This window comes from Sus scrofa, chromosome 2, assembly GCF_000003025.6.
Source record: "Sus scrofa isolate TJ Tabasco breed Duroc chromosome 2, Sscrofa11.1, whole genome shotgun sequence".
Taxonomy (NCBI): Eukaryota; Metazoa; Chordata; class Mammalia; order Artiodactyla; family Suidae; genus Sus; species Sus scrofa.
Genome location: NC_010444.4, coordinates 78,162,331 through 78,177,853, shown reverse-complemented (window position 1 = coordinate 78,177,853; position 15,523 = coordinate 78,162,331). Strand labels below are relative to the sequence as shown.

The window sequence follows — 15,523 nt, the reverse complement described above, 5'->3', positions numbered from 1 at the left end:
GCAATATAAGAAGACTTAAAGTTGTGCTTAACACCCCCAGCTTTCACCTCATCTACTTGCTTCTGCTGCTTGTGATTCAGCATATTCTTCCAGAAGTAATGTGGTGGGATGTGTCCCGATCATTACCTCTCTTTGCTTCCCTTCTTTCCAAGTTCTTTGTCTCTCATATCTTTGCTGCCTCTGTACCTACAAGAAGGTAATCAAACCATGATAAATATAGGGGAGAGAGCTTGAACTATTATCTTTTCTCTAAGATTGTCCTAATCAGCCCTTGAGAAAAGAAAGCAGAATCACAGAAAGCATCCTAGAATAGCTGACTCCTCAGTTAATGATACCACTCAAGGGAAAGTGGAGTTAATGGCATCTCAGGAAGAGGGGACATGTGAGAATATAAAAAAGTGTATAGTGGAAGTCTCTCACCCCGCTGCTGCACCTCCCAGCATATACACACACACACATATACTTAAACCATATACATGGCCATTCACATACAGCTCTTGAAGTTTCCTTTGCAAATCTTTGGGGTCCCTCTATGCATATATAAAATAGATTATAATTCCATACCTTATCTTAAATTCAGAAGGTAGTATATGTGTAGTTCTGCACTGTGCTTGTTTTTTGAAAAATGTAACATATTTTGAAGAAATTTCTAAATAAGTGTATTGATGGCTCTCCTGTACATTTTAAGCTCCGTACTATTTCTGTCACATGTGTACTGTGATTTATTTAAGTGGTACTGTACCTGTGGTCAGTCTGACAAACAGTACTGTAGTGAATAACCTTGTAGGTTATTTTGTATTTCTGCTCATATATCTGTAGGTCAAAAGGTATATGCATTTGTAATTTTGACAGCAATAGTGTAATGAGTAGGTGGGAAGAAGTGTAAAATGATAATCTCTTTCATCTGTAGAGAATCAGGTTTAAAAGTGAGGCATGCAGTTAGAACTATAAAGACTAAGGTTTAATTTTTTTTTTTTTTTTTTTAGAACCTCTCTTTAACCTTAGAGGGATTTAGAAAATCTTCTGTAGCAGGAAAAAAAAAAAAAGACTTTGAAGGTCTATGTGTAGTTCAATTATTTTTTCATTTTTTCTTTTATTAAATCAAAGAGGCATGTATATACAGCTCCTTTTTACTTTAACGTATGAATGTGATACAGTGATAGTTATGCTGGGTGATAGAACTCTCGTACTTTTAATCACAGTTTCAATTTCAGTTCTTGTGATTGGTCCACTCATCTTTTCTATTTCATCTTGGTTTACTCTTGGAAGATTGTACTTTTCTAAGAATTTGTCCATTTCTTCTAGGTTTTCTGTTTTATTGGCATATAGTTGCATATAATAGTCTCTTATGATCCTTTGAATTTCTGTGATGTCCGTGTTAACTTCTCTGTTTTCATTTTTAATTTTATTGATTTGAGTCCTCTCTGTTTTGCTTGATAAGTCTGCCTAGGGGTTTATCAATTTTGTTGATCTTTTCAAAGAACCAGCTTTTCGTTTCATTGATCTTTTCTATGGTTTTCTTTGTTTTTATTTCATTGATTTCTGCTCTGATCTTTATGATTTCTTTCTTTCTACTAACTATAGGTCTTGTCTGTTCTCTCTCGAGCTGCTTTAGATGTAAAGTTAGTTTGTTTATTTGAGCTTTTTCTTGTTTCCTGAGGTGGGCTTGTATTGCTATAAACTTTCCTCTTAGAACGGCTTTTGCTGCATCCCATAGGTTTTGGAGTTTCATATCTTTGTTGTCATTTGCTGTTAGGTATTTTTTAATTTCCTCTTTGAGTGATCCATTGGTTGCTTAGTAGCATGTTGTCTAGTCTCCACGTGTTTGTTTTTTTGCAGTTTTTTTCTTGTTGATTTCCAGTCGTTGTGGTCGGAAAAGATGCTTCATATGATTTCAATTTTCTTGAAGTTACTGAGGTTTGATTTTTAGCCCAGGATATGATCAGTCTTAGAGAATGTTCCGTGTGCACTTAAGAAGAATGTGTATTCTGTTGCTTTTGGATGGAATGTCCTGTAAATATCTATTAAGTCCATCTGGTTTAATGCATCATTCAGGGCCTGTGTTTCCTTATTGATTTTCTGTCTGGTTGATCTGTCCATTGCTGTAAGTGGGGTGTAAAGTCCCCCACTATGATTGTGTTATTGTCGATTGTGTTATTCTCCTTTTAAGGTTTTTAGCAGTTGCCTTATATATTGGGTGAACCTGTGTTGGGGTGCGTAGATATTTAAAATTGTTGTATCTTCTTCTTGGATTGATCCTTTGATCATTATGTAATGTCCTTCTTTGTCCCTTAAAATATTCTTCATTTTAAAGTCTATTTTGTCTGATATGATATTGCTACTCCAGCTTTCTTTTGATCCCCGTTTGCATAAAATATTTTCTTCCATCCTCTCACTTTCAATATGTATGTGTCCCTAGAAGTGAAGTGGGTCTCTTGAAGACAGCATATATATGGGTCTTGTTTTTGTATCCATTCAGCCAGTCTCTGTCTTTTGGTTGGGGCGTTTAGTCCATTCACATTTAAGGTAATTATTGATATGTATGTTCTGATTGCCATTTTATTAATTGCTTTGGATTTGTTTTTGCTGCTCTTTTTTCTTTCCTCCTTCTCTTGTTCTTTTCTGCCTAGAGAAGTTCCTTTAGTATTTGTTGTAAGGCTGGTTTAGTGCTGCTGAATTCTCTCAGCTTATGCTTATCTGTGAAGGTTTTGATTTCTCCTTCAAATCTGAATGAGAGCCTTGCTGGGTAGAGTAATCTTGGTTGGAGGTTTTTTCCTTTCATCGCATCAGGTATATCATGCCACTCCCTTCTGGCCTGCAGAGTTTCTGTTGAAAAATCTGCCGATAATCTTATTGGGGTTCCCTTGTATGTTATTTCTTTTCCCTAGCTGCTTTCAAGATTTTCTCTTTGTCTTTAATTTTGGTCAGTTTGATTAATATGTGTCTCGGGGTATTCCTCCTTGGGTTTATTTTATATGGTATTCATTGTGCTTCCTGGATTTGAGTGAGTGATTCCTTCCCCATGTTAGGGAAGTTTTTGACTATTATCTCTTGGGATATTTTTTCTGTCTCCTTCTCTCTCTCTTCTCCTTCCGGCACCCCTATAATACGGATGTTGGTGTGTTTAACGTTGTCCCAGAGTTCTCTGAGACTCTCTTCACTTCTTTTCAGTCTTTTTTCTCTTTTCTATTCTGCACCCATAATTTCCACTAATCTGTCCTCCACCTCACTTATTGGTTTTTCTGCCTCCTGTATTCTGCTGTTAGCTGCTTCTAGTGAATTTTTTATTTCAGTTATTGTATTTTGCATCTCTTCTTGTTTAAGTTTTATATCTTGTATCTCTTTGCTCAGTGTTTCCTGTAAATTATCCATCTTTGCCTCCAGTTTATTTTCAGTGTCTTGCATCATCTTTAGCATCAACAGTCTAAAGTCTTTTTCCTGGAGGCTGAGAAATCTCCTCATCGCTTAGCTGATTTTCTGGGGTTTTTCCTTTCTCCCTCATCTGAGTTACAGTTCTCTGCCTTTTCATTTTGATAGGTTTTTGGTGTAGTGACCTTTTTACAGATAATAAGAGTTGTAGCCTCTCTTACTTCTGATGCCTGCCCCCCTATGGCTCAAGTTGGTATGGGGGGCTTGCTGTAGGCTTCCTGGTGGGAGGGGCTGATACCTGCCCACTGGTAGGTGGAGCCGATTATAATCCCTTTGGTGGGTAGGTAGCCTGCTTACTGAGGGGTGGGGCTGTGATCCCACCGGGGTTGTTGTTTGGCCTAGGGCTTCTCAGCAGCTGACTGACAGGTGGGGCCAGATTTTCCCAAAATGGCCACCTCCAGAGGAAGGCACGGCTGCTGAATATTCCCGAGAGCTTTGCTTTCAATGTCTTTCCCTCACAACAAGCCATGTTAACCCCTGTTTTCCCAGGATGTCCTCCAAGAACTGCAGTCAGGTTTGACCCAGATTCCCATGGAGACTTTGCTTTGCCCTGGGACCCAGTGCACGTGAAAGTCTGTGTGCTCTTTCTCCCCATGCCAGATCCCCACGTGTGAGATTTTGATGTGGGGCTCAGAACTCTCACTCCTGTAGGTGAGTCTCTGTGAACCAGTTGGTTTCCAGTCTGTGGAGCTTCCCACCCAGGAGGTATGGGGTTGTTTATCACGAAATCGCCCCTCCTACCTCTTGATGTGTCCTCCTCTTTTTCTTCTGGAGTAGGATATCTTTTTTAAGGTTTCCAGTCCATTTGGGTGAAGAATGCTCAGTCTTTTGTTGTGAATTTTGATGTTTTTAGGAGAGAAGTTGAGCTCTAGTCCTTTTATTCTGCCATCTTAATCCCGTCTAGAACTCTGGTGCTTTTAAATGGTACTGAATTATTTAATAAGCATGTTCATTTAAAAAATGTGAAGTTTTTTAGAGAAGTATGAAGAGATTAACTAGTTTAAATATTAGTGACTCAGCTTTGCAAAAAACGTTTTTTCTAAGGTCAGTTACTAAGTGGTAGAGCTACTTGTGGTAGAGCACAGATTAAACTGTAAATATAGTTGTATTTTTCCCATAGTGAATGAGTGAGTCTGTTCAACCCTTAGCCTTGTTAATACTGGGTATTAATCTTATTTTGCTATTTGCCAAGGTAGAAATGAATATTTTAATATTTTAAAGTATTGTAGTTTTTTTATTGAAGTATAGTTAATTTACAGTGTTATGCTAGTTTCACATGTGCAGCAACGCTGGATCTGAGCCGTGTCTGCGACTTACACCACAGCTCATGGCAATGCCAGATCCTTAACCCACTGAGCAAGGCCAGGAGTCGAACCTGCGTCCTCATGGATGCTAGTCAGATTTCGTTTCCACTGAGCTACGGTGGGAACTCATTAATTTCATTTTTTTTTTTGCATATAGCTCTCTGGTTTTCTCAGCACTACTTATTAGAGAGTCTATATTTTCTCCATTGTATATTCTTGCCTCCTTTATCATAGATTAGTTGTCCATACATGTGAGTTTATTTCTGAGCTTTTCATCCTGTTCCATTGATTTATTTTTGTGCTAGTACAATACTGCCTTGACTGCTCTAGCTTTATAATACAGTCTAAAGTCTGGAAACGTGATTCTTCCACCTCCATTTTTCTTTCTTTCTTTTTTTTTTTTTTTTTTTTTTTTTTGTCTTTGTTGTTGTTTTTGTTGTTGTTGCTATTTCTTGGGCCGCTCCCACGGCATATGGAGGTTCCCAGGCTAGGGGTCGAATCGGAGCTGTAGCCACCGGCCTACGCCAGAGCCACAGCAACTCGGGATCCGAGCCGCGTCTGCGACCTACACCACAGCTCACAGCAACGCTGGATCGTTAACCCACTGAGCAAGGGCAGGGACCGAACCCGCAACCTCATGGTTCCTAGTCGGATTCGTTAACCACTGCGCCACAACGGGAACTCCCATTTTTCTTTCTTAATATTGTTTTGGCTATTTGGGGTCTTTTGTGTTTCTGTACACATTGTAAAAATTTTTTAGTTTTATGGAAGAATTACGTTGGTAACTTGATGATGGCAGTTGCATTGAATCAGTAGATTGCTTTGGGTAGTATGTTCATTTAAATAATATTGATTCTTCCAGTCCAAAAACATGGTATATCTTTCCATCTGTTTGTGTTGTTTTCAGTTACTTTCATCAGTATCTTGTCATTTTCAGAGTACAGGTCTTTTGCCTACTTGGATAGATTTATTCCTTAGGTATTTTATTCATTTGGATGTGATAGTAAAATGGGACTGTTTCCTTAATCTCTCTCTCTCTGATCTTTCATTCTCAATGTACAGAAATGCAGGAGATTTCAGTATATTAATTTTGTATCCAGCAACTCTCCAAATTCATTGATAGACTGTAGTAGCTTTCTGGTATCATCCTTAAGATTTTCTATGTATAGCATTTTGTCATCTGCAAACAGTAGCAGTTTTACTTCTTTTCCAATTTGGATCCCTTTTATTTCTTTTTCTTCTCTGATTGTGTGGCTAGGACTTGCAAAAACTATGTTGAATAAGAGTGGCATTGTAAGAGGAAATGCCCAGGTTTTCTCTGTTGAATGTGATGTTAGCTGTGAGTTTGTCATATATAGCCTTTATTAGATTGAGGTAGGTTCCCTTTGTAAACACAGTCTAGAGAGTTTATCATAAATGGATGTTGAATTTTATCGGAAGTCTTTTCTGCATCTATTGAGATCATGCCGTTTTTTAATTCTTCAGTTGTTAATGTGGTGTATCATATTGATTGATTTGCAGATATCAAAAAGTCCTTGCATTGTAGGATGAATCCCACTTGATTGTGATGTATGGTTTTGTTTTGTTTGTTTTTTGTTTTTTGTTTTTTCTTACTTTTTTAGGGCCGCATCTGTGGCATATGGAATTTCCCAGACTAGGGGTGGAATTGGAGCTACAGCTGCCAGCCTACACCACAGCCATAGCAATGGCAGAATCCAGGCTGCATCTGACACCTATGCCACAGCTCATGGCAGTGCCAGATCCTTAACCCACTGAGCAAGTTCAGGGACTGAACCTGCATCCTCATGGTGATGGAGGCCTCACAGAATGAGTTTGGAAATATTCCTTCCTCTGCAATTTTTCGGAATAGTTCCAGAAGGATAGATATTAACACTCCTCTAAATGTTTGATAAAATTTGCCTGTGAAACCGTCTGGTCCTGGACTTTTGTTTGTTGGGAGGCTTTTAATTACTGATTCAATTTCAGTACTGGTAATTGGTTTGTTCGTATTTTCTATTTTTTCCTGGTTCAGTCTTGGGAGATTGTACCTTTCTAAGAATTTGTCCATTTCTTCTAGGTTGTCCATTTTGGGGGCATATAGTTATTTGTAGTAGTCTCTTTTGATCCTGTGTATTTCTGTAATATCAGTTGTAACTTCTCCTTTTTCTTTCTGATTTTATTAATTTGAGTCCTCTCTCCTTTTTCCATGCATGATAAATCTGGCTAAAGGTTTATCAATTTTGTTTATCTTTTCAAAGAATCAGCTTTTAGTTTCATTGATTTTTTTTTTTAAATTTTAGCCTCTATTTCATTTATTTCTATCCTGATCTTTATGGTTTCTTTCCTTCTACTAACTTTGGGATTTGTTAGTTCTTTCTCTGAGTGCTTTAGGTGTAAAATTAGTTTGTTTATTTGGTATTTTTCTTATTTTATGTGGTAAGCTGGTAACACTATAAACTTCTCTCTTAGAACTGCTTTTGCTTCATCTCATAGATCTTTTGGATTATCATGTTTTCATTTTCATTTGTCTCTAGGTATTTTCTGATTTCCTCTTTGCTTCTTCAGTGACCCAGTTGTTGTTGGGCAGCATATTGTTTAGTGTCCATATATTTGTGTGGGTTTTTTTTTTTTGCATTTTTTCCTTGTAGTTGATTTCTAATCTCATAGTGTTGTGGTTAGAAAAGATGGCTGATATGATTTCGAGTTTCTTAAATGTACCAAGCCTTGTTTCGTGGCCTACTATGTGCTCTGTCTTGGAGAGTGTTCCATGTACACTTGAAAAAATGTGTATTCTACTGCTTTTGGATGGAATGCTCTCTCTGTATCAGTTAAGTCAGTTTTGTCCAATGTGTCATTTAAGGCCTCTGTGTCCTTACTGATTTTCTGTCTGATGATGTGTCCATTTATGTAAGTGGGATGTTAAAGTCTCCTACTATTATTGTGTTACTGTTGAATTCTCATTTTATGTCTTAATATTTTCCTTATATATTTAGGTGCTACTTAATTGGGTGCATATATATTTACAGTTGTATCTTCTTCCTGGATTGATCTTTGATCATTATGTAGTGTCCTTTGTTTCTTATAACAGTCTTTATTTTAAGGCCTATTTTGTCTGATACGTGTATTGCTGCTCTTTCTTTTGATTTCCATTTGCATAGCATACCTTTTTCTATCCCCTCACTTTGTCTGTGTGTCTAGATCTGAAGTGCGTTTCCTCTAGGCAGCATATATACAGGTATTGGTTTTGTATCCATTAAGCCACTCTGTCTTTTGGTTGGAGCATTTAGTACATTTACAATTAAGGGAATTATTAATATGTATGTTCTTATTTCCATTTTTTAAATTGTTTTAGATTTGTTTTTTCCCCTCTTTTAAAATTTTTTTAATTTTTTAATCCTTTTTTCTCTTGTAATTTCATGACTGTCTTTAGTGTTGTGTTTGATTTCTTTTTTCTTTTTTTGTGTATACCTATTATAAATTTTTGATTTGAAGTTGCCATGAGGTTGTTATATATACATATGTGATTGGTTTAAGTTTCTGTTCTCTTAATTTCAAGTGTATTTTAAAATCCTGCATTTGTACGCTCCTCTTACAGTTCTGCTTTTGATATCATATTTTACGTCTTATTGTTTAGTATATTTCTTAACTGGTTGCTTTGGATGTAGATGATTTTACTAGTTTGTCTTTTAGCCTCCCTACTAGGTTTGTGTGTGGATGATTTCTTACCTTTACTGTATGTTTGCCTTTACCAGTGAGCTTTTTTGTTTCATAATTTTCTTATTTCTGGTTGTGGCTTTTTTTTTTTTTTTTTTTTTTTTTGTCTTTTGAGGGCCACACCACAGCATAGGGAGGTTCCCAGGCTGGGGATTGCATTGCAACTGTAGCCACTGGCCTATGCCACAGCCACAGCAATGCGGGATCTGAGCCACATCTGTGACCTACACCACAGCTCATTAACCCACTGAGCAAAGCCAGGGATGGAACACGCAACCTCATGGTTACTGGTCGGGTTCATTAACCACTGAGCCACAATGGGAACTCCCCATTTCCTAGACAAATTCTTTTTAATATTTTTTTGTAATGTTGATTTGATGGTGGTGAACTCTTAGCTTTTGCTTCTCTTTAAAGCTTTTGGTTTCTTCATCAAATCTCAATGAGAACCTTGCTGGATAGAGTATTCTTGGTTGTAGGTTTTTCCTTTTCATCACTTTATTGTCTTTTTTTTTTTTTTTAGGGCCACACCCACAGCATATGGAGGTTCCCAGGCTAAGGGTCTATTTGGAGCTATAGCCACTGGCCACAGCCACAGCAACGTGGGATCTGAGCTGCATCTGCAACCTATACTACAGCTCATGACAATGCCAGATCCTTAACCCACTGAGTGAGGCCAGGGGATTGAACCTGCATCCTCATGGATGCTAGTCAGATTTGTTTCTGTTGAGCCATGACAGGAACTCCTTTTCATCACTTTAAATGTATCTTGCTACCCCCTCTGTCCTGCAGAATTCTGCTGAAAAATCAGCTCATATGAGTTTTTTTTTTTTTTTTTTTAAATCAGGAGTGGATGCTGATTCTGTCAAATGCCTTTTCTGCATTATTTTGATGATTTTCTTTCTTGAAACAATTTTTAAAGTATATTTTTTAATGTTCAGCAGAGTTAGCTTTTTTGCGCAAAACTTACTTGATCATTATCATTTTAATGTATTTTTGGATTTGTTAAAATTTTGTTAAATTTGCATTTATATTCGTGAGGACTTCGATTTGTAGTTTTCTTGTATTAGTTTTGTTTGGGTTTTGTATTGGGATGTCGACCTAATAGAATGACTTACAAAGTATTCTCTTCAGTTTTCTGGATGAATTTCTGTAGAACTGATATTAGTTCTTTCTTAGATTTTTGGCAGTATTTATCAATGAACCCATCTGGTTCTAGAATTTTCTTTATGGGCAGGTTTTGTGCATCCATCACTACCATCCATCTCCATAGCTCTTTTTATTTTGTAATTTGCCTTCATTTTTGAAAGTTTTTTTTTTTCTGGGTTGGTAGGTAGGTTGGACTTTTCTCCTTCTTTGCATTAATATGGAAATTTTTATGCCTATGTGTGTGTGTGTATACATGTGTGTTTGTCTCTTTTTTGGTAACAGCTTGAGATAAGATTCACACAATTCACCCACTTAAAAGTGCAAAATTAGAAGTTTTTTGCGCCAGTTATCACAGTCAATTTGAGAATATTTTCATTGTCTTCAATGGATACCCTGTAGACATTAGCAGTCATTCTCCATTTCCTCTCATCTATGGTGTTCAACTTTTTTTTTTTTTTGGTTTTTATGGCCACACCCACAGCATATGGAGGTTCCCAGCCTAGGGGTCTAATCAGAAATACAGCTGCTGGCCTATGCCACAGCCACAGCAACACCAGATCTGAGCCATGCCTGCAACCTACAGCACAGCCCACGGCAATGCCAAATCCTTAATCCACTGAGAGAGGCCTGGGATCTAACCTGCACCCTAATAGTTTCTAGTTGGATTTATTTCCACTGTGCCACAATGGGAACTCCTATGGTGTTCATCTTTAGAAGCTCAGTTTGACTAAGCTATCTTGTATTACTAGTTACTGTTTAGTCTTCTAGCTTCTGACCATATGCAATACAATTAAAGTAACTTTTAATATCTGTGTACTATTTTTAGCATCATTATCTCTTCTAGAGTGGTTTTCATTGACTGTCTTTTTTCTCTGCCTTATGGATAATGTTTTCCTGTTCCCTCCTACACTTGGCAATTTTTAATTTGTTGCCAGATATTGTGATTCGACTTTATTCGGTCATCTGTCAACCTGGGTGATGTGTGAAGCTAGGAATTGTTGCCTCAACTTCTTTTGGGTGTTTTTTTCCTTCTGGCTTAGGCAGTTTCTCACATGCATATGCTAATCAGTACTCAGTGACAACATGAGGGAGAACCTCAGATCTCCAGACCTCTCTCTTAATCTCTCCCCTCTTTGGTGCTCTGCCTTTGTAAGTTATCATTCTAGTTTCCCTAGACCTTTGCTCTGTATCCTGAAATTGAGAGCAAATCATTTTGCTTCCTCTGGAACCCCCTCACTGTGCTCCTGTCCAAGAAGTATGCTCAGACTGTGTTGGGCTACCTTGTCTGTTTCCCATCCTTCAGGGATCACTTTTCTGCATTGATTGATGTCTGATCTCTGAAATTTGTTGAATCATGTATATTGTCTGATTTTGTTCAAGGGAATAATAAATTTAGTTCCTGTTACTCCATTTTGATTAGAAGTCTCTAGATTGTTTTTTCAGCCAATAGGAAATCACTTCTCACAGACTGGCATATTTTCATTACATCTGCTTTTTTCATTCTCCCTCAGACTATATCCTGGAGCTTTAAGGAGATTATAGAAAAAATTCTTAGATGGATTTAGAAATGGTTGTCATCTTATCAAGTACCAAAGTACAAATTTAATATTACATTTAAAGAAATTATTCTGTTCCCAGTCACTGATGTTGACTCCTGAATCATATGCCTATTGCTGTTTGATTATGTATAGCTATGACTTACTATCTGCAATTCTCTGGGCAGGTATTTTTCTTTTTAATTATACAGCACATATGTTTAATTACATGATTATTGATGAAAATCACTTGGGTACTCTGGTTTTAAAAATTTGCTAAGCTGAGACTACCTCATTTTATCCTTTGTGTTTAGGCAGAATTCGTGGTTTTTTTTGGAGTGTAGATATGAATAGCCTCTGAAGTACTAGATTTGATTTTTTTTTTTTTTTTTTTTTGCAGAAGTTCAAATCGTTTATGTTGAAATAATGGATTTATCATTACTATAAATTATTCATATTATCATAGCTGAGGCCACTTTAAAAGATAAAGTCTTAACTATTTTGCTTTTAAAAATAACAGTGCAGTCTAAATATTGTGCTTTTTTGTTTTTGTTTTTTGCCTGCCAGGTGGAGAGTTTATAACTTAATCAAAACAGTGAAATGTTCTAGAATAGGTAAAGACCTCTTGTTGACTGCTTTCTCACAATTTTTTGTATGATAAATTATTACTCATCAAAACATAAATGTCCAGGGACCAAATTGTAGAGAACACTGTATAATTTTTTCCTCATTTTTTTCTTCTCTTACAGGAAAAGTAAGAAGCTTAAGCTCATCTTTGTGGTCACTGACTCACTTGACAGCTTTGTATCTAAGTGACAATTCCCTGTCCCGCATTCCTTCAGACATTGCCAAGCTTCACAATCTGGTGCATCTGGATCTATCCTCTAATAAAATCCGGAGTTTACCAGCAGAACTCGGAAACATGGTATCACTCAGGTATGCAGATTAAGAAACACCATTATCCAATAAATTTAGTGGTATTTGAATAAAAGTAAATATGACTATATCCTATATGTAAAATTTTCTGAGAAAATTAAAGTCAGCTAATAAGTACTAAGTCACGTGGCTCCATTGCCTAAAACTTATTTTATTTTAAAATTTATTTTTTGCTCTTTTGTGTAATATACTTTATTTTTGAAGCAAAATTTTTGGAAAGAGTGGGGCAAACAAATAGAAGGTGCTTGTGTTCTCCCATGTATGCCTGCCCTCATCTGTGACAGACTGTTGAGGTGATTTTCACCTGCTAAATGTTATAGCCCCATACCATCCGTAACATGGGGTCCCAGAAGCCATTGGTGATTAGTGAAACCTTTTTGGCCATCCTAGGGCTTGTATGCATGATGGTAATAAAGCATGGGCTTGAAAGAAGCTAGAATTAGTGATTGAATATGGGGGTCTATAGTGTGACTATAGGAGATGAGTAGAATGTGGAGACTATACAGGTTCAGATTAGTAACGTGACTGTCATTTACAAGTTGTGTGGTTTGGGACAAGCTTCTTATAACCTCCCTGGATGCTTATTCATCTGCGAAGTTGCTATAATAACTACCTAGCCAAGGCTGAGATTAGACATTTTTGAAATATTGACTAAAAAACTACTAGCACCCTGCTTGGTACATATTGTATTAGTAAGTGGTAATTGTTATTTTTTTATTACCTCTGTTTTATAAGGTAGATGAGAGGGAGATCTATCCAAGTTGAATGTAAAGCCAGTTTCCAGCTATTACGTTAATTCTGGTGGGAAATCTTGCTCCATTAAATTACCTGACATTTTTTCTGTGATTCCACTGGCTTTTCTGCTGCCTTCTATCATTTGCTGCATAGTAAAAAGGAATAAGGACCTTGTGAGAGTTTCTTTACCTCTTTTTGCTCCCAGTCCAGCTTTTTGACATTTTTAAGCCTAATTATTGAGTATATACTGGAACTATTTTTAATCCCCTGAACCAAATTTACTTTTAAAGGACCTTTTTTCCCACGTGATATATTTTGGAAATAAATGGGAACCAAGTATAGAATGAGCTTTTCTTGTTCAGTTTATGGCCTCACCATCCTCTGGTTTATTCAGTAGTAACCAGGATTCATTTAAATTCCAAGAACTAAGGATTATTGAAATAGTTCTCATTCACATGTAAAAATGGATAAATAAAACTTAGTGTAGGATACTGCCAGTATCTTAATATTGGGTCTTTTTTTTTTTTTTTTTTCCTACTTAAGATTCCTTTCTTAGTTATATTTTCTATATGAAACAAATCATTAAAATAATCAGTAGTTTAAAATAGCTGCCATTATTTCTAAAGTGAAACTTAATAGTAAATTTGGAGAGATAGTTATCATCAACTTACGCAGCTCATAAGCTATTTTGATTTGGTACTGTGTGATTATTTAAATTCTCTTTTAATAATTCACATGTTAGGCTGTTTTATCATTTCCACTTTCTTAAACGTGTTGGTAGACCTCTTTGTGCGCTAGACCAGTGCTGTTGTTGTCAGGATGGTCTGTTGACTATGCCATTTTCAAACCATTGCCAGCCTGCAGTTAGATATATACCATGTGAGAGTGATTTTGTATCTGTTGAATCTAATACTATTTAAGAAATTGAGGTTTATATTTTGATTTTTTTCCCCCTTATTTCGTTTTTATAGTAATTGATTTTTTTCCCCCACAGTTTTACAAATGTATTGGTATGTGGCAATTTGGGGGTTTTTTTTGGTTGTGTCTTGTTTTTTTTTTTTTACCATATATGATTGAGAAGCCCTATACTAGACTTTGAAGTATAATACTAAGTTTTGTCATTCTTAAGAACTTATATTTTATATTCCTAGAAATTGTTCATTATAGTTGTTAGTTAAAGGTTAATATATCTTCTGACTTCCTGGCATTTTTACATTAACAGGGAACTCCATTTAAATAACAACCTGTTACGAGTTCTACCTTTTGAGCTGGGAAAACTGTTTCAGTTGCAGACTTTAGGCCTGAAAGGTATGACTTCCCGTATTTATTCTTCTTATGGTTTGTATGTATCTTTGAGTTTAAAGAAGCCATAAGAGGGAATCCTTTTGCCAGGGATTCACAGATTCACCCATCTCTAAAGCTCATCAGTTAGATACGGCCCAGTGGTTTTATCTTTTATGCCTTTAAATTTGTCTATTAGTCTTTTTATCATTTTTTGCCGCTAACCCAGCCCTGCTTTTCTAGCCTTTCTTTGATTTACCTCTGTGTTCTGGTGATATATTCCTGACATCATACTTTATTTCATCATGCTGTAAACAGCCTTTTTTTAAGTGTTTAATCAAAAAATGGAGATTTTCACAAAATGCAGAAAACAAATAGGAAATTTTGATCCATTTGGATCCTCTAATAAAGACCAGGATTTAAGCATTTTTTAAAAACTCAAAAAATTAAAAATATGATTTATGAGAACTGCACTAATACATTAGAATTTGGGGGCATGAATTGACCCATTAAGAATTATTGGGAAATATTTTTCTAAACCAGCAAGGTTAAAAGTCACATTTTAGTAATATGTCACTATCTGTACTTTTTTAAAAATCACATTGTGATTCTTTAGCAGTCTTATAGATACATGTAGCTTACTCTATAATTGTGGTTTTTTTTTTTTTTTTTTTGTCTTTTTAGGGCCACACTGTCAGCATATGAAGTTCCCAGTCTAGGGCTCAAATTGAAGCTGTAGCTGCCAGCCTACACAACAGCCACAACAATGTGGAATCCGAGCCTTATCTGCTATCTATACCATAGCTCACGGCAACGCCAGATCCTTCAACCCACTGAGTGAGGCCAGGGATTGAACCCATGTTCTCGTGGGTAGTAGTCAAGTTTGTTACCCCAAGCCAGAAAGATCCTTTGTTATTTGACATTTATAGTTTTATGCTTTTTTCTTGAAAGTAGTTTCACAGAGATATTTGTTTATTTCAGATTCTGTTGGACATTGTTACACATCTGTCTGCAACAGCAATATTTTCACTTGATTTCATCTTTTATAGACAAATACTGTTATTTTCCTGAGCTTTGCAACTTTTACACTTTGATGTGGTAGCTACTTCTTAAAACAGTTACATTATCTATGCTCTCTGAAAAATTTTTTCATTGATTTTTCCTGGTACCTGTTAATTAGTTGGAGGAGAAAATGTATCATTTAGTTAAAAAACCATGTCTCTTTGCTACATCTGTTCATTTAGAGCCAAAGTATTTCTACCTCAGGATTCAGTTTATATCATTTTCTTTAAAATTGATTGCATAGGGTTAGCATGCTTCACTTTCTTTTTTTTTTACATTTCCACGTTCTTCAAAATTGTTCTGCAGTAAAAGATAGAACTGTGACCTTAGATGTAGTACATTCATTTTTTAAAAATTTTTGAGGTACTTAAGAGAGTCATA

General features: G+C 36.2%; 1 protein-coding gene across 5 annotated transcripts in view; it reads left to right on the top strand.

Annotated features, from left to right (window-relative positions):
• CNOT6 (CCR4-NOT transcription complex subunit 6) overlaps nt 1-15,523 on the top strand; it is a 71,283-nt gene that overhangs the window by 24,665 nt on the left and 31,095 nt on the right. For 3 of the 5 annotated variants that reach the window (XM_013994856.2, XM_013994859.2, XM_003123627.5), the window contains exons 3-4: nt 11,878-12,064; nt 14,022-14,107. In XM_013994856.2, the coding sequence (XP_013850310.1) occupies nt 11,878-12,064; nt 14,022-14,107 (273 nt within the window). Of the gene's footprint in view, nt 1-11,695; nt 11,743-11,877; nt 12,065-14,021; nt 14,108-15,523 lie in introns of all 5 variants that reach the window. The other 2 variants (XM_013994860.2, XM_021084315.1) reach the window with 1 other exon arrangement.